The sequence below is a fragment of the Macaca fascicularis genome, chromosome 18 (genome assembly GCF_037993035.2).
Source record: "Macaca fascicularis isolate 582-1 chromosome 18, T2T-MFA8v1.1".
NCBI classification, from domain to species: Eukaryota; Metazoa; Chordata; class Mammalia; order Primates; family Cercopithecidae; genus Macaca; species Macaca fascicularis.
The window spans coordinates 41,054,329-41,072,533 of NC_088392.1; the positions used below are offsets into that span (position 1 = coordinate 41,054,329).

An 18,205-nucleotide genomic window follows, 5' to 3' on the forward strand; every position below is an offset into this window, starting at 1 on the left:
CCTACATCCCTGGGTCACGCTGCTGCTTTCCGGAGGCCTGCCACTGTCCCGGGTCTTCCTGCTGAGGGAGGTGACCTGGCCCAGAAATGGACATGCAGGCTGACTTGGATGCCGGGCGGCAGCCTGCCATTGCCTGGGTGTGGAGAGGTGGGGCAGAGGGTGACTTCTCATCAGGAAGCTCGGGGACTCTCCACACCTCCCAGACACACACTCTGGGTCTTCCCTGCCATCAGAGGCTACAGAGTCAGGGGCAGAGGACATAAAGCCTTTGCTCTCCCCGACATCTCCAAGGCCCCTGTGAACCCTATTCCTTCTTGAGGGGTGCTGCCTCCTTCTTCCCTCTACCAGGAACCCAGAAACCAGGAATTTGCCTCCGTGATGCTGCACGGCAAAAAGGCAGCACATACGATGCAATAAACTGTACTCTGGTCAAGGCAGGAACAGGACTGGGTCCACCTCTCCCTGTTCAGTGTTCCTTTTTGATGCCTGGTGCTTCTACAGAAAGTGTCTGGTGGTTCTGATTTCTAAGCCAGGACCCTGCCTTCTTCCCAAGATACTTATACTTTTGCCATCCTCTGTGAATGTGTTCAGATCCACTTAACCCATCAGTGGATGACAAGGCAGTCTAGGTACCCAGGCCTACATCCACTCCGAGAGTTGCAGTCACCACCTAATAATCCCTACTCAGGGCGTGCATGTGTAGGGAAGGATCAGAGACCCCGGTCTCAGCCTAAGGAGGTAGCCAGCCAGCCTGAGTACAGGCAATCCTAGGGTTCTGAGCAAGGCATGTCCACCGGCTGTTTCTTGGCCCTTGGAGAACATTCTCTGTTCATTAAAGGTAGAACCAAAAGCTGTCATCTTTATCTAAGAATACATTCCCTGTAGAGGAACACCTCATTTTAATTCCTCAGGCATAAGCCTTTTTGTTCATTCTTTTTTTGGTATTTCCATCCAGAAATAATTTATGCATGTTCAAGCAAAAAATATACTCTAACTCCCCCTTTTGCATAAATGGCCACACATAAGAAACATTGCTCTGCACCTGAATTTTTTCACTTAAAATATATCTTGAAGCTCTCCCCTTATAAGAAAGCCTTTTTGAAAATAAAGGCACACATTCTCAGGATGCTCAATTTCAGCTGCATGTTCCTATCCAGGGCTACCTCATTGCCCCTTTCCTGGCCCCATTGTTACCCAGGACTCTGAGCTCCACAGGAGATCCCAGTTTCTGCCTTAGTTTAAGTGCGTTCCCCCAGGAATTTGGGAGCAGTAGCACGTGCCATTGCTGATCTCTGTGTTGCCTGTGACAGCAGAGCCAGCACACATGAGGGACAACTCCCAGTGACCAGGGAGGAGGAAAACAGATACTCGTACTTGTGAGCTCCAGGAGCCTCCTGGAGGCCATGTCTCAAAACACACAGCCAGCTAGTCCTATTTTTTGAGGACCACTACTGTTGCTTTGAGGTCAGTGGAAAGAGCATTTTTCCTCCTGAACTGCAAAGTCTGGGCACTGCCTGACCCCCAGGAAGAGGCAGTGGTGATGGTGGGCTCTCGGTCAAACGCCTGAAGGGAGCCAACCCCTAGGCCAATGAGAGAAGTGGAGCTGCCACTCTGCCCATGGGGGAATCCCCAACCAGTAACCAACCCACAATGCCACCAACCCCGTCTCATCAGGACCAGCTGGTGACTGGGAAAAGCAAAATGCAGGCCAAAGCTGATGTTGCTACAGATGGCAGAAGCAGGAAAGGAAAACCCAAAGCTCATGACGAAGTCTCTCCTACCTTCGATCATTTCTCCTCCTGCGGAACAGCTTCTTGGTGTGTGCGATCTCCACTTCATGGGGCATCGGGTGGTAGCCCTGTGTCATGTGGGGAGGAAGGGGATCATTAGTAACTCCTGAAAGAGAGCAAAGCACCTCTGGGACTGCACTAAGTACACCAGCATCTAAGACAGAAAGACATCAAGAGTTTGGAGAGACTAGATTCTGACTACCAAATCCAGACTGAAAAAGGAAAAACAGTAGTCAATGAACTTCCTACCAGGCAATGATGCTGGAATTATAGAATCAAAGAACAGTAGGGACAATGAGGACCTTAGAATCCAATATGTCCAAGTCCTTGAATTACAGATGAGACATTCAAATCTGGAAAGATGAACAAGCTGGTTCAAGGTTTTGCAGAGAACGAACAGCAGAGCTGGGGCCAGGTTCTGCAGCTCACTGGCTGTGCATCCCAGGGCAAGTTACTTCTCTAAGCACAAGTTCCATAACAAAATGGGAACGTTAACCTTCTTCTCTGGGCTGCTAGAGGACCAAGGAGGTAAAACCTGAAAACCCTAAGCCCTGTGAAGAGGAAATTTGTCTCCTAAACCTAGTTGAGGCACCCCCAGTGAAATTTTTACCCAAGATCTTCTTTCCCTATATTGTCTAGGGAGTATTTAGGAAAACATGGAAATAGCTAAATTACTTTTTCAACATTATTACATTATTATTATTATTATTATTATTATTAGAGACAGGGTCTTGCTGTGTCACCCAGGCTGGAGCGCTGTGGTGCAAACACTGCAGACTTGAGCTCCTGAGCTCAAGCAATTCTCCTGCCTCAGCCTCCCATGTAGCCAGTATCATAGGCATGCATCACCACACGTGGCTCATTTTTTGATTTTTTGTAGAGATGGGGTCTCACTTTGTTGCCCAGGCTTCTTTTTCAACTTTAAAGGAGGAACTGGGGGAAATTCTAAGGACAGTCTTTTGTGTATTGTCACCACGACAGCAACTATTTATATATCTACATCAAGGTTGGAGAGAGGCCCTCGACTTGCAACCCAGGGCCGATCCCGCAAATGTAGAATCACAGGCAGAGCTATTTGCACAACCTGGGTTGATGGCCAGCTCTGCTCTTCCCACCTTTTCCCATTCCTCCTCCAACAGAAAAGTGTGCTCTGGTGTGGACATGGCAGAGAACACCACCATGCACTACCATTCCATTATGAGCAGCCTGGGGTGGAGTAGGGGGTACCTAGACTTGGAGTCAAGTGGGAGAGAGTGGACTGGCTTGGACCTGGGACACCTGGGTACAAGCCTGGATGTAGAGTCCGCAGCCTGAGGGTGAGCCCTACCCACCTGCAGGGACCTGTGCATGCGCTGGATGAGGGGAAGCCACAGGGTCCAGGCTGCTGGACAGCGGTCAGAGGGGGTCCATTTGTGCCCACTCCCCACCTTACAGGCAGGGAGCCCGAGGCCCAGAGTGGCCACACAGCGAGTTAGAGATTGCAGTCCTGTGGGTTGCACCCTGTGGTGGGGCACATGCAGCCCTCTGGATTCAGGCTCCATAAAGGAGGGTCTCACTGTTTTGCCTTCACAGGGCTCAGCCCCCAAGCTCGTGGTTGAAACTGACCGCCCTGGCTGTGCTGGGACTGGCCAGTTTTGGGGAGCTTCCCAGAGAGGTAAAGGGAGAACAACAGACTCAGGAGGACACAGGGACCTTGGAGTTATGGCCACTTGACCTGGACTGGATTGAGTGCAGGGAGGGAGCGACACATTTCAAAATATATTTTAATAACAATCCTTTCCTCTCACCCCTGTCTCTCTTGCCTCCAACAATCTAGCCAAGAAAGCATGAATGAATTCCGGGCTCCAGGCAGCCACAATGGGCCTCTGGGGCCTTAGGATGTGCTTTGTTTAATGGTTTTCTCAAAGGATATTATTTGTTTTCTTTAATACAAAACACAAATAAGGAAAAACACCAAGTCTTCCCCTCTCGTTTCCCCTCTCCCACCCTGACTAGGCTCTGGGCTGGCCCCCTTCCCTCCTTCCCTCCCTCCCTGCCTCTCCAGGTCACTTCAGGAACATGCTGGGTGTGCCCCAAGGAGACAATGGACAGGAAGCCGAGGCTCCCCACTCCGGCAGTGGGGACTAGGATCTCCGCTCTGAGGCCGGGCAGAGGGAACTGGCCATAGCCCCTGGTGTAACACAAGTCTAGGGGGTGCCAGCCTCCTCGGTCTGGGCCTCCAACCCTGGGCTCTAATCCACTTCCTGGCCTCCTTACCTGCACACAGGCAGCAGCCATGGGTAGCTAACCCTGTCCTAAGACTCAGTGTGACTCAGTGGGGCACACCAGGCCACTCAGGCCTTCTCATGAAGCCACTGATACGTCCCCTGTGTTTACCCATCCATCCATCCATCCCAGAACAACTCACATACATGTAGTATATGTGTATAAACCATATGTGTAGTATATGTGTATAAACTATGACAGTGGTTAGACGCCTGTGCTCTAGAGTTAGACTATGAATGTCAGATCCTGGCTTTTCCTCTTGATGGCTGTGTGACTTTGAGTAGATGACCTAACCTCTATGTGCCTCAGTTTCCATATCTGTAAAATGGAGATAATAGCATCAGGCTGCTAGAATCCTTGTGAGGATTAAATGAGTTCAGAAACATGTCAAGAACATAGGATAATGCCTGATACATAGTAAGCCTCATTGTCATTATCACTGTCATCGATGCCATCATCATCATCATCATTGTCATCATCATCATCATCGTTATCTTTCCTGTGATCCTGACACTCTGCTCAGGGCTGAGTGTGCCAGGACAAACAAGGCAGCACAGGCACCTGCCGTCATGGAGCCCCCAGCCTTGGAAAAGAGTCCAACAGGAGGTGATTTGCAGGGAGGGAGGGCATGGGAAGCTCAGGCCATGGAAGGAAGAGAGAATCTGCACAGTGCCTGGTGGTCCAGGGTGGTGTGCTGAGGGATGCTCTATTTTACACTCTTTTTGGCCTGAGGCTGGCAGACTACAGTGAGGCAAAAAATCAGTGGAACAAAGTGACAGAGGTGACAGAACAAAGTCCTTGCACCCTCTGAAGTCCTCCCTCTCCAGGAACAATCCAGGCCAGGGCTATAGAGGGCTGGTCCTACCTATAAGGCCACGTGGAGCCTCAGCCTCAATGTGGCATCTAGGTGAATAAATGAACGAACCTTGCTGCCTTCCCTGGGGCCTTTTACGTAGAACTTCTGGCACTGGGAACCTCCTCCTGCATGCAATGGGGGGCACTGTGTTGACACAAGCTCCACTGAGAAACCCTCAAAATCAGCCACCTTGCTTTTCAAACTCAAGATGGTATCTGGTACCAAGAGACACATACAACTCAGGGTACTGCCTACACTCCTTCCAAAACAAGAACACTTAGGTGTTAACAGGGGGCAAGTGTGAGGCCAGCAGAAGAAAGGAGAAAGTCTGTACTAAGCCATACACCTGTCACCAGATGTGCAGATCACGCAGGTTGGCAGAGCTTCTTTAAAGTCATTGGTGAGAGGTAAGGTAACATGTGAGTGGTCTTGGCAGCACTGTTCATAAGAGTGAAAACATGGCAACAACCTAGTGCCTGTCCACTGATGACTGGATAAATAAACTGTGGTACATCTATTCCTTGGAATATTATATGGCCGTAAAGGGGAAGGAGGTTCTGAGCCACACTACAACATGAATGAACCTTGAAAACATCAGTTCAGGGAAAGAAGCTAGTTACAAAGGACCACAGAGTATATGATTTCAGTTTTTAAGAAACGTCCAGAACAGGCATATCTGCAGAGATGGAAAGTAGATTAGTGGTTGCCAGGGACTGGCAAGAGGGAGAATGAAGAACGACTGCTAACGGATGCTGCGTTTCTTTTGGGGTGATAACAATGTTCCAGAATTAGATAGTAGTGATGGTTGCCCAACCTCGTGAATACACTAAAAACCACTAAAGTTGTATACTGTGAAAGGGTGAGGATCATGGTATGTAAATTATATCTCAATTAAAAAGGTGAAAAATATCTGGGGGCAGTATATTCCAGGTAGAGGGAATGGCATGTATTCAGGGGAAGAAAAAAAGGAGAATGAGGAAGAGGAGAAGGAGGAGGAAGAAGAAAGAAAGGAGAAGGAAGAGGAGGAGAAGGGAAAGAAGAAGAGGAGGAAAAGGAAAAGAAGGAAGAGGAGAAGAAGAGAAGATCAATCCAAATGAAAAGTGGCCCCCACCATTTAATCTCAAGGAAACAGCTGCCCTAAAACATTATCTGTTAAGATAGGGCTGGAAAAGGTGGCATGTCCAAGACAAGTGGCACCCAATGACAGGAAGGTCCAGTCCAATATGTTCCTGAAATCTGGAAAAAGTATAAGTTGTTGCTTCTGGTGGCCTGGTCAGGGGAGATAATATTCTGACTTTAGACCAAAGACCCCCTCCTTGCTTTTTAGAAAGGACAGATCCCTTGAGTGGTAAATGGGAAATGTATCCTTTAAAAGCACATACAGTGGTCTTTGCTTTAATTCTTTGCTCAACAAATCCTTCTACTATGTGTTTTGAAAGGGCCCCATGTAGACATCAGTCCATATGGTATGAGTATCCCCTCCACCCCCTGCACTCCCCACACGAGAGATCAAACCCTTGGGGTTCCCAGTTGGCTTTTTGTGTGTCTGGTCTACCTGAGTCGGATGTGCCTCTGTGGCACACAGGAACTACCAGGCCCTGCCTGCTTTTCCCCAACCTCTCTGCATGATAACCATTCTCCCCTGAGCTCTGAGACCTGGCTGCAGTTCCCCATCTGTCTAACATCTGACCACTTCCGGTAACTAAATGGGCCTGAGAGACAAGTAGATTATATAAACCAAGCCTCTCCAGGGAGGGAGGGAAGCTAATACTCCTTCCACACGCAGTGCCGGCAGAGTACACGTGGAACACACACGCGCACACACACTCCTGTCCTGAGGTCAGTGCTTGTGGAAGACATGACACTGAGGGGTGGCATGTTATTGCTGGTTGCAAAAACATGTTATGTAAAATCAGCCCATTCCAGGGCAGGCTGAGGCTGGTATCTCACAACCCAGTGTGGTGGGTATTTCCGAGGGATTAAGTGCAGGCCCAGCAGAGCTCTGGCCCCAGAACATGAGCCTCAGACAGTTATTAATCCTAGCTGGGAGTGCAAGGGCCTTGCCATGTGATGACAGCCATAAAAACATAATAATTCTTGAATCTGGGGGTGAGGGGATGGGGAGGGAGGGCAAAACAAACAGTGAGCAGAAAGCATGTGTGCCGGGCGGCTCTGTGACCAGCTGGCACTGTGCTAGGAGGATACGCCTTCCCTAGACAACAGGCTCCCAGCCACCCACCCGTCCATGCCTCCATCCCCCCATCCCTCCATGCACCTGCAATCTCATAAATATTGTTGTTTCAGGCACTATGGATACAATACTGAAATAGAAAGGCAATATGCTTGTTCTTACAGAGCACACTTTCTAATGAAAGGAGAGAGGCAACAAAGTATATCATATGATAAAGAACTATGTTTTGCTATGGAGCAAAACACAACAGGGCAAGGGGATGAGAGAGGCAGGGGTGGAGGGGTCAGGGAAGACCTCTTTGTTCAGGCAACACTTGACATCCATCCACCCTTGGCTCTCTCTCACTCGACAGATGCAGAAAGCCCGCCATGCAGCAGTACATCGGATGGAGAATAACATGAGAATAAGAACCTGTCCCAGGCCTAGGGGAGCTCAAGGGAACACAAACGAGGAAGCTGATAATGTGCCATGTGCGATAGTTGAAGTTGAACGGGCACCTCTGGCAGCCCAGAGGAAGGACCGAGGACTTCTTGGGAGAAGGGTCAGGGAAGGCTCTGCCAAGTGGGTGATAGTTGAGTGGAGCCCTAAGGCATTCAACGGGGGCACAAGAGAGGAGAAGAGGGCACGTCACAACCTCAACCTGGCAGGCCAATGGCAGCAGCGTCATGAGCTGAGTGCCGGGAGATGGGCTGGGCTCTGGGCAGAGGTGAAGCCCCGGCGTTCTGAGGGCCATTGCTGGTGCTCCTGACCACAGTGCCTGGCGTGACCCCATCTGTAAAGTCCTCCTCACCCTCCGCAGGAGGCAGAATTGTGTTCCCCAAAAAGACTGGTTGGAGTCCTAATCCCGCGTACCTGTAAATGTGACTTTTTTGAAAATAGGATCTTTGCAGATATAAATCAAGTTATGATGAAGTAAGTCCTATGGGATTTAGTGCGGCCCTAAGTCCAATGATGGGTGTCCTTATAGGAAGAAGGAAATTTGAACACAGGGAGATGAGGAGACACAGAGGGAAGAAGGCCATGTGAAGATGGAGGCAGTGTTTGGAGTGAGGCAGACACAAGCCCAGGAGCGCCAAGCACTGCTGGCAGCCATGGGCAGCAGGGAAGAAGGGCCGAAGGCTCCTCCCCTACAGCCTCAGAAGAAGGCGCGTGGCCCGGCCAACGCCTCTAGACTGTGAGATGATGCACTGCTGTTGCCGTCAGCAATCGGTCGGGCTGTGCCCGTGGACATCCCCATTACCCGTGCTTCCCTGGAGACCACAGTGGAGTTACCAGTTGTCCAGCACAGCCCGATTCCTTCAGAGGCTGGAAAAGGCTCTTGTCTCCACCACTGCCTGCCAGGCGAGGTGGCTGGCATGCACTCAGGGGCCTCTGGTGTAAAAGTTGTTATCTCTAGCCAGTTCTCATACGGGGCCGAGATGTGCCCACCCTGAGGGGCCTGTGCCTGTCTCCCATGCTTCCTCCTTCCCCAGCCAAGGGTCCTCTGGGTGATGTCATAGGTTGAAGTGTGACCTCCAAATTCTTATGCTGAAGTCTTAACCCCTGGTTCCTCTGAGTGGCCTGATTGGGAAAGAGGGCTACTGCAGATGTAATTAAGTTAGGATGAGGACACACTGGAGTATGCATGTGTGGGGCCCCGGTCCAATATGACTGATGTACTTGTAAAAACAAGGCCGTGTGAGGAGTGGGGAGACACTGCAAGAAGCTGAGGGGCCACTAGAAGTTGGAAGGGAGCAATGGTCCTTCCGTAGCATCTTAGGGTGGGTGTGGCCCTGCTGACACCTTGATGTTGGAATTCTGCTTCCAGAACAGTGAGGCAAAAGTTTCCATTCTAAGCCACCCAGTTTGTGGTCCTTCGTTATGGCAGCCCCGGGAAACTAACCCAGGCGGAGCGGTGGGCAAAATCACCCAGGCTGGGAAGGGATATTTTTCCGAGTCTATTTCCTTTGCCAAAATTTGAATTTGAATTTGAGATTTGAATTTGCATATGTTGAAAGCTCACCAGGTAATTCCCCTGTATTTCCAGCCCATTTTTATGGAACAGGAAGAGAAAGTTTAGTGAGGTCAAAGAAGTTGCCCACAGGGGCCCAACCAGTTAGCAGGAAGCCTGTGTCTTCCATCCCGGAGGCACGTGGTCCCAATGGCGACGTCACATGGCCTACAGTACCAGGGCAGAGATGGGAGGCCAACCCCCTGGGAGCATCAGAGAGCTCTCTCCCCGCCACCATAGACCCAGTGGTGCTCAGCCACGCCCCCAGGCCTCTAGAAGCGAGGGGGAGGGGACAAGAGTAAGTCCCTCCCTGTCCAGCCTCATTTCTGTACTCAGAGACAGGCAGTCCCTCCCAGTGACCACTACGCTTCCCCCCAGGCCCAGAGGTGGGAGAGCTGGTATCTGGCAGGCACTGGTTCAGACAGCCTCCCGTGTCTGCCTGGCATGTCCTTGCTGTAACCCCAGAGATGACCCTGGCCACAGCCCTTTTGGCAAGCTTGCCTGCTGGCCTCCCTTCTCCTCTCCAGAAAGGGGTATCCCTGGCCATCAAGCCCACCCTGCCCTTCACTCTACAGGCTGGGGAGTGGTGGTGGTGGTGGTGGTGGTGGTGGAGGGGGTCCCCTGGCTGCTGTCCCTGCCCCAATGAGGTTTTGAAGTGCCCCGCAGAGCTCAGTTCCATGGCCTACACTTTCATAAAATCCAATGCCCACTTAACCATCACGAAAAATCTTCCTGACAGTCTCATGATCTTTGACCTCTGACCCCTGACCACGAATCTAGGTCTGATAGAAATCATCCAAGCCTAACTATCTCTAGGTCTATTATCTTTCTCTCTCCCATACGGCAGCTTTTTGAAAAGGAAGAAAGCATTATACAGACACAAGAAAGTCTTCCTCCTGCTTTGTTAAAAACAACCACACTAAACGCTTGCCTTTGCAAGGAAGCGTTGAGGCTGTACAGTGGTGGGGATCCTAGCCCAGGCCAGGGAAAGGGTGGGAGGTCCCAGGCAGGAGGTGGCCACACCAGGCTCCTCACCAGGCAGACCCTGCAGGTCCAACCCTGCTCCCTCCCAGCTGATCACCTGTCTGCCCCTACAGTGCCTGGATATCCACTCTGCCCTGGCTTCTTGGAAACTATGGTCTCCCTCCTCTTCTTCACAAGCTTCTATATTGATTACACCAGGTTTTTGTCACTCCCTGGGCACACCCAGAGAGCATTAGCCCCATGGAGGTAGGGCAGATCCTCAGGCCAAGTCCAGACCCTGCCAGCTCAGGACTTTGCAGACTCCCACCATCTCTAGCCCCAGCCTGGGGAGACGTCCCAAGGGGTGAACAGTACAAAGGAACCACAGCACTTGGTTATAAAGGACCAGAAAAATCCCAAGCACAGCTCCTCTGACAATAAGCTTGTCTTAACAGCAGAGGCTTCCTCCTGCTGCGGGTCATGGTTTTTCATGTTTTTTTTTTTATTATTTTCCTAAGAAGTTATCCTACCAAGGTCTCTCTCCACGTGCGCAGGATGTGTGGGTCACGTCCAGGCAGAAGTAAATAGGTAATGTTTCTAAAATTCCTGGAATCTCTAGGTTGCACAGCTATTCAGAGAAGTTGACCTGTTTCAGAAAGGAAAGTGGGGGGTGGGCAGGCTCACCCATGCTTACATTTGTGGTTTTCTAACTTTTCTTTTAATTTATTATTTTTTTAATCAGCAGAGATCCTTTCAAAAACAATACCTTAGCCGAAGTTCTAATATAAAATCATGGATAAGAAAAGTAAACATGGAATTTCTGGAAGCTGCCGCTGAGCCCTGGCACCCCACACCCAGCCTCCATCTGCCACACATCGGTGCCCTGGCGCGTGAACCTAAAACTCTACCCATTCTGAAAAGCTCTGCTCTCAATACTATCCCAGAGGCTAGCTGCACAATAAGCTAGACATTTTTCTAGACGAAGGGCTTCACTTAGGAACCCCAGACAGGTTTCAGTGGATTCCATGACCCCCTTAAAAGTGCATGTGAATATTTTGCCCAGAGAAGCCTTGTGGGTGAGAGCCCATGACATGCACCCTATATCCAGGTGGGTTTCATCTGCACAGCACTGCGGTTCCAGAGGCTGGGTCGCTGGAATGGGCAAGACTTCTTTGGATGCTCCAAGGCAATAACCACCCCTCTCCCACTTTTCTTTCCAATGGGGTTTCTTACTGTAACAGTCTAAAGAGTCCTGAATAAGAAACTGCACACACTCTTTGGGTGACCCAGGTCCTGGCTGTCGCTAAGCCTGGATCACCATGGACCATTCTTTTAATATGTAATTCTGCCCTCTCCTCTCTCTTGTGTAAAATGAGGATGAAAATATTTGATCTTCCTACCTCCTTTGCCACACTATTAAGTCTTTCTTTGATTTCATGAGCCAATAAATTCTTTTTACATTTAAAATACTTTGAGTTGGGTTTCTGTTACTTGCAACCAAGAAAGTCCTAAATAATTCAACATGATACAACTTTAGGTGTCAGTGGTGCTGATCTTATTATACCCAGGAAGTCATGGAAAGCAGACATGACGCCTCCCTTATTGCCCTCCATGGGTAGCCACGTCAGGAGGAATCCACCAGGCAATCTCAAATACAAATGACATTTACTTATTAATTTCTGAATAAACAGATAAAATAGGTGAGGACACTGATGCAAAGAACAGGGACTAGGGACCAACAGGAAAGTGTTAGAGGATTGTTTCTATATTTTATAGAGTAAAATGTACAGGAAACAATTAGTAAAATGCCACTTCTTCAACTACCATTGTCAGGCTTCCATTGTGCAGCCAGCGCAGTGCAGTGAAGGGAGGCCGTGTCTCCGTGTGTGGTTGGGGGACGGAGGCACTGGAGGATGACTGTGACTCTCTGTGTTGAAGACCAAATGAGACCAAAAGGCTACGGGCCTTCTCCAGGTCATGAACCCAGGAAAGATTTGAACACAGGCCACTTGCGCCCACGGTGTTCATGCTGCTCATTGACACGGGACAGTCACAAGAGAATGGGACTGGAGTGGACCGACATGCTCCACTCCCGGGAGAATGGGTATCTATTAAGGGTCCTAGACACACTTCTGAACTGAAAACGGCAACGCCTTCAAGCTGCTGCAGACCAGCGGCAGAAGGAGGCCCAAGAAATGTGAGAAGTACGAAGGGCCACGAGGAATGAGAGTTTCTGTTCTGCAGCCCCTGAAAAAAACCACCTGGGCATGATGAGACACATATCGCCGTGTCCCGGCCCCTCACGAAGTGGTGCATCTGTGCACAGACAAGACCCAGAGCCTCAAGAACTCTAGAGAGCAAGCTCAAGAGAAGGCAAAGCAATGTTCACGTTTGGGCCTCTAAGGGGGAAACCGCTGAGAAGTGGGCAACTTTGTGAAGAGTTTTATGTACCTGAGGAGGTTCAAAGACCATCATAGAATTGAAGCATCAACCAACTCCAGAAGAGGACTGACGTTCAACAAACCCTCAGAGGATGCCCACGGTGCCCTGTGAGCACGCTGTGTGCAGGGACACAGGAAAACAAGACTCCGCCTCTGTCCCCAAGAGGAGCATGGGCCCCTGGGGAAAATGGACCCGCAAACTGAGTGGAGTCGCAATGGAAGAACATCCAAGGTCCAAGGAGCCATGAAGGAAAGGACACCCGAAGTCACCCTTTGAAGTGAACAGAGGCTCTGAGGTTAGAGTGAGAGAGGCACGGCCCATGCTTGGGGGGCTCTGCTCGGCTTCTTCTGAGCACGCTGTGCTGCAGCTCATTATACAAACTAGCAGTAGTCACGCTCGCGCAGGGCAGGGGCATCTGTGGGCAGCAGGGAGGGAGCCCCTGCCTAAACCACCCCCGCAGCCATGCTAAGATTCTGAGGTGTACCCCACTGTGCCGGGGGGAAGCCTCCAAAGCCTCACGTGAATGAACAGGTCCATCACTGTCCCGCTGTCTGCCCTGGTAGGTCAGAGCTGGCTGGAGAGGCCACGGGCAGGTGTATTAGCCTGTTCTCACGCTGCTAATAGAGATATACTCGAGATTAGGTAATTTATAAAGGAAAGAGTTTTAATGGACTCACGGTTCCACATGGCTGGGGAGGCCTCACAATTATGGCAGAGGGCAGAGGAGGAACAAAGTCACATCTTACATGGTGGCAGGAAAGAGAGCATGCACGGGGAACTCCCCTTTATAAAACCATCACATCTCATGAAACTTCCTACTACGAGAACAGCATGGAGGAAACCATCTCCCTTCAATTATCTCCACCTGGTCCAGCCCTTGGCACGTGGCAATTATTACAATTCAAAGTGAAACCTGGGTGGGGACACAGCCGAGCCATATCCGCATGGATAAGGAGGCCACAATGAAGGCGAGAGCAGCAGAACCTGCCTCAGCATCTGCCGGGCCAGTGTGGAGTGTGCTCACATGGAGTGTGAGAGCTGGGGGTTTGCAGGAATGCAGATCCAGGCGGCCTGAGCAGAGATCAGGCATCAAGCGGTTTGGCTAGATGCTGTCACTGCCACTTACTGCCGGAGCTGGCAGCAATGCCTACTTTATTTATGCTTCTAGTTTTCTCACCTAAAAGATGGTGGTAATAAAGAAGCATACGCACATCAGAGGACCATTATGAGGGTTAAATGAGATGACTGGGCATGTATGGCGCTTCGACAGCCCAGATCAAGAACGCCCCGCTGCATGCGGAGCCCCCGGGCTAGGAAGGCTCCAAACTGAGGCTTCCTAAGTGCTTGCATCTGTGGTCTTTGTGCACCAGATGGGAAGCTGCCACCCAAACCCCAAAACCATCCTAGAACGTGGTCACACCTGTGTCAATCAACTAACCACCCGCTGAGCTCCCAGGCCGAGTCCAGGACACTCTCGGGCCAAAGCAGTCCCTGCAACCTCTGCTTCCTCCACACAGACCTCCAGCCCCAGCCCCAGCCCCACGCTGGTACTTCCCAATCCCTCCCCTCATCTCATCACAGGACTCCAGGCAAGGCGGAGAGCTACAAGAGGGGAAGCTGCAAGGAGGTTCTGAAGAGCCAGGGAGAGGCCCGTCTCCCAGAGGACCAGCCAGTCTGTGAACCTGCTCAAGGGCAGAACGTTACTCAAAGGCCCTGAAGATTTCAGGCCTCGGCAGCCAAGAAACTTGACTGAGACACTGAGTCTGACCAGCCTGCTGGGGCCGTCGGGCACCAGGAGGCTCGGGGGTATCTAAGAAGGTAGCCACGGCACAGATAAGAAGGGTGGGGAAGAGAGGGCCTCCCTCCTCAGGCCTGACTGAGAACCAGCAGGGACAGCTCAGCCTTGGTGCCGGAGGGACAGAAATGTGGGTCCCTCCTCCATGAAGCCAATTCGTGCTTTCATTCATTCAGGCAACACGAGGCAACACGAGGCTTATGAGGTGTCTTGGTACCAGAGGGTTGAAACGTGGGTCCTCCTCCGGGAAGCCACCCGTGCTTTCATTCATTCAGGCAACACATTTCCGCTGATGCTTACGAGGTGCCAGGGGCTGTACTAGGTCCTGGGGATGCCACAGTGACCTAGTCACAGAGAAGAACTTCCACTCTACTGGGGGAAATGACAGTCCCCAGCCTGCAGCTAAAAACACCAAGGTCATTCAAACAGAAACAAGTGTGCTCAAAACCAAACCAAACCATAGGAAGGGGATAACGCTTTAGATTAGGGCATCAGAAGAGTTCCCCCTAAGAAAGGGACATGTGAGCCAGACCAGAAGGTCCAGGTTGAAAAGATCGGGAAAGATTCAAGGCTGAGAGAAAACAAATTAAATAGGGTATTCCTATTCTGTTTAGTCTTCAATACGTGAAGCTTAGAGTTTATTTAAATAAAGTAGTAGGCCTAAATTAGTAGTGCTCAACATTTCAAATTTCATAAACCAGTAAATTTAAAAATGGAGAACTGGGCTGTACACAGTGGCTCATGCCTGTAATCCCGGCACTTTGGGAGGCCGAGGTAGGAGAATCATTGGAACCCAGGAGTTCGAGACCAGCCGGGGCAACATAAGGAGACTCAGTCTCTAAAAATAAGATAAATACATAGTTGCCTCCCCAGGACGGAAGCGAGTCCCGTGCCAGTTGCTGGGCCCTCCTAGCTCAGCATGCAGCCGGGGTGTCTCCTGCGACAGGTTCCAGGAGGGCAGCCCCTGCAGCTGAATCACCCAGCTGCCCAACAGCAGAGACCAGGAAAGCAGCATTTTCATTCTCCCCTTGTGTACTTGGTGTTCCCTTCAAGTGCTCCCTTCATCCATACGGTTTTCAGAGAGGAGTTTGCCTTTTTTTTTTTTTTTTTTTTTTTTTAAATGATGACTGCGTTTTCCACTGAGTTGACTTTCAGGAGGCAGGTGTAGAGAGTTGCCCTGCAGGGCCACATGGCTCCTGACTCTGGGCACACCCCATGCTTGACCTGGAAGGCCAGAGTGCATGAGCCAGGCTCAGGGGATCAGATCCTGGGCTTCAGGACTGCAGGACTGCAGGGCTGGGGTGATGGATTCAAGGGTTGGATGCAATGGCATGATCACTATTCCTGGCTGCATCACAGCCTCCCAACAAGGGAGGTGCTTTCTGGCTTATCAGGAGGTGATCCCTTAGGTTCTCACTACCCCCTCACATGTCATCTCTCAGGAGCAGCCCATCCAAAGGAAAAAGCTTCAGCCACTGCCCCTCAATCCCCTCTGGCCTTGAGAAACACTTTAAACTTCTATTTACAGCAATGCAGCAGAAGGAGCACCGGGCTAGGGGCCAGGAGACCCGGGTGTCTGCCCTGGCATTTGGAGTTAGACTGGAGAATGGTCAGCCGCTGATCTTTAAGGACCATCTGGGCCTCCCTTTCCCTGTGCACCTGCCATCCCATCCCTGAACACACACTCCTCCTTCCAGGCTTTGTCTCCAGCCCGGAACATCTTCCCAGTTCTATTTACCCCTAAAATTCTGTCCAGCCTTTGCCATTGGCACAAATGCCCCTGACATGCAAAGCTGATCCCAGTTCCCATGAGAAGGAATCCATCTGGTCACACAGCACACTGGACAAACTTCCCAGTACTCCATCCTGCTGTCTGAATGGTCTAGATAGTTACTTAAATGCTTGCCTACCCAAACAAGCTACAAACTTTCAGGAGCTCAGGAGCCATGTTTCCTTCACTTCTGTAGGCCCCACTGTGTCTGGCACAGTGCCTTAGGTACCATGGGCCTCCATAATTGCTTGCTGTATAAAAAGTTAAGATGACCACTGTCCTGATAGGCCAGAGTTGCGCCATTCTTACTGGATCCACTGTGGACCAAGAACATTCACAGGTGACCCAGAGGCCCAGGGGTCTGTGGCCTTTAACCAGGCAATATCTCTTGCTCTGCAAGAGGCCAGGATCCTTGATGTCCTCTAACCATAAGGCTCAGGGTTTAGTGATTGTTAGCTCTCCTTCAGTTAAAGGGAAAAGGTAACAAAGACCTGGGACTTTGTTACATTTCACTGGGTCCCCAGGACTCAGTGAAACTGTAAGCTGTCCGAGGACCAAGGTGGCCATTCACTGGCTGCACAGTGACATCACACCACGGATGCTCAGGCCCACTGCTTAGCTCCACAGGCCCTCTGTGGGTAACAAGTGTCTTACTTCTGAGACAGCAAGGCAGCAGGTACATTGGCCAGGCACCCGTACTGCTCATTTATCCTCTCTAAGCCTCAGTTTCCTCGGCCTGAAAATGGAGAGACTAATACCTACCTTTCAGTGTAAGAATTAAATGAGATGCTGAAAACCAAAGGAGATGACAGATAGAAACACACCTGGCTAGTTCTGGACTACATGTTTGCTGAACCCAAACGGGAAATGCTCAAGCCAGACCAGCTTGCAAGGAGAAGGGTTCAAGTAGACCCTAGGTCCCAAGAGCTCAAGCCAGACAGACTAGGAGGGGTGTCGGTACCCATAAAGAGAGCAGTTATGTCTGGCGGGGTTCACACAAAGTAACACAGGCTGGGACGGTGAGACCAGGAGTTCCACCCTGCGATGGATGGGCAGCAGGGTCCAAGGAGGTAGGCCAGCCCAAACTGTGACCCCAGTCAGCACCAACAGGGGGCTCCCACGCAATGGCCTCTACTGGGTTATAGAAGACAGGGCTCGCTGCCCTGGATTTGTGCTGTCTGACATGAAAGGGCTGGAGGCGAAAGTCAACTCACAGCTGGGCCCACAGCCTCAGAAGACACTAGGGAACTCCAGGGACTCCTAAGCCCCCCACTCCACGTCAGAGCCCTAAACTTCACCTCCAGAATTGCATCTTACATGTTGCAGACGCTGATGAGACTGACAGCTGGGGAAGAAGTGGAGAGGGGGAATATCTGTGGGAGGTGGCTTGGGCCCTTGCACGAAACCTGCCCGATCTGTGACACTCCTTGGCTGTTTTCAAAAGGTTCTACTAGCTCCTCCTAGGATACCTCAGAGTGCCAAGAAGGTAAAGAAAAAGGAGACAGCAAGACCAGGCTGGGGCATCCTTGAGCCGAGTCACATGCGGAGGAGCCAGCCCAACAATGGCAGGAAGTTCCCTGCAAACTCTTTCCTTCCCCTCCGGTCCTGCCCGATAAATACGCTCCCTTCTCCTGAGTGAGCAACGCCAGTTTGCTGGAAGGTATTCAGAAAGTCTCCTCGCCACAGGAGCCAATGATGTCTGCATGGATTATGAGCTATCATAATGATAGCAACGTCTATAATGTATGGAGGCAGGCACTGAGTAACAAGTTTCTGATACAGTAACTAATTTAAACCTCACAATAGCCCTGAGACGTAGGTACTACGATCATCCATTCTCTACAAATGAGGAAATGGCGGGTTGGATAGACTAAACAGCAGGTCTAAAGAGATGCAGCAAGTAAGCAATGGAACTAGGGTGGCACCTCGGTTCTCTAACATCAAAGCCTATTCCCATGAGGCTCAGGATCGAACCATAACGGAATGCTCATAAGAGCATCAGTCATGAGACCTAGCACTGACGGCAGCAAGTACCTGTCCAGAAGTGTGTGCGTGGGTTCCCTTTCTCTGGCAGTAGACCCCCAGATCCCATTATAATGACTGCACAGCAAAGTCACACAGCAGGTACTCAACAAATGCTGA

General features: G+C 50.7%; 1 protein-coding gene across 28 annotated transcripts in view; it reads right to left on the reverse strand.

Annotated features, from left to right (window-relative positions):
• The window catches only part of CTIF (cap binding complex dependent translation initiation factor), a 339,224-nt gene that overhangs the window by 152,310 nt on the left and 168,709 nt on the right, over positions 1 to 18,205 (reverse strand). For all 28 annotated transcript variants that reach the window (XM_074022308.1, XM_065533854.2, XM_074022313.1 and 25 more), the window contains one exon: positions 1,782 to 1,858. In XM_074022308.1, coding sequence (XP_073878409.1) covers positions 1,782 to 1,858 — 77 coding nt within the window. The remainder of the gene's footprint in view (positions 1 to 1,781; positions 1,859 to 18,205) is intronic.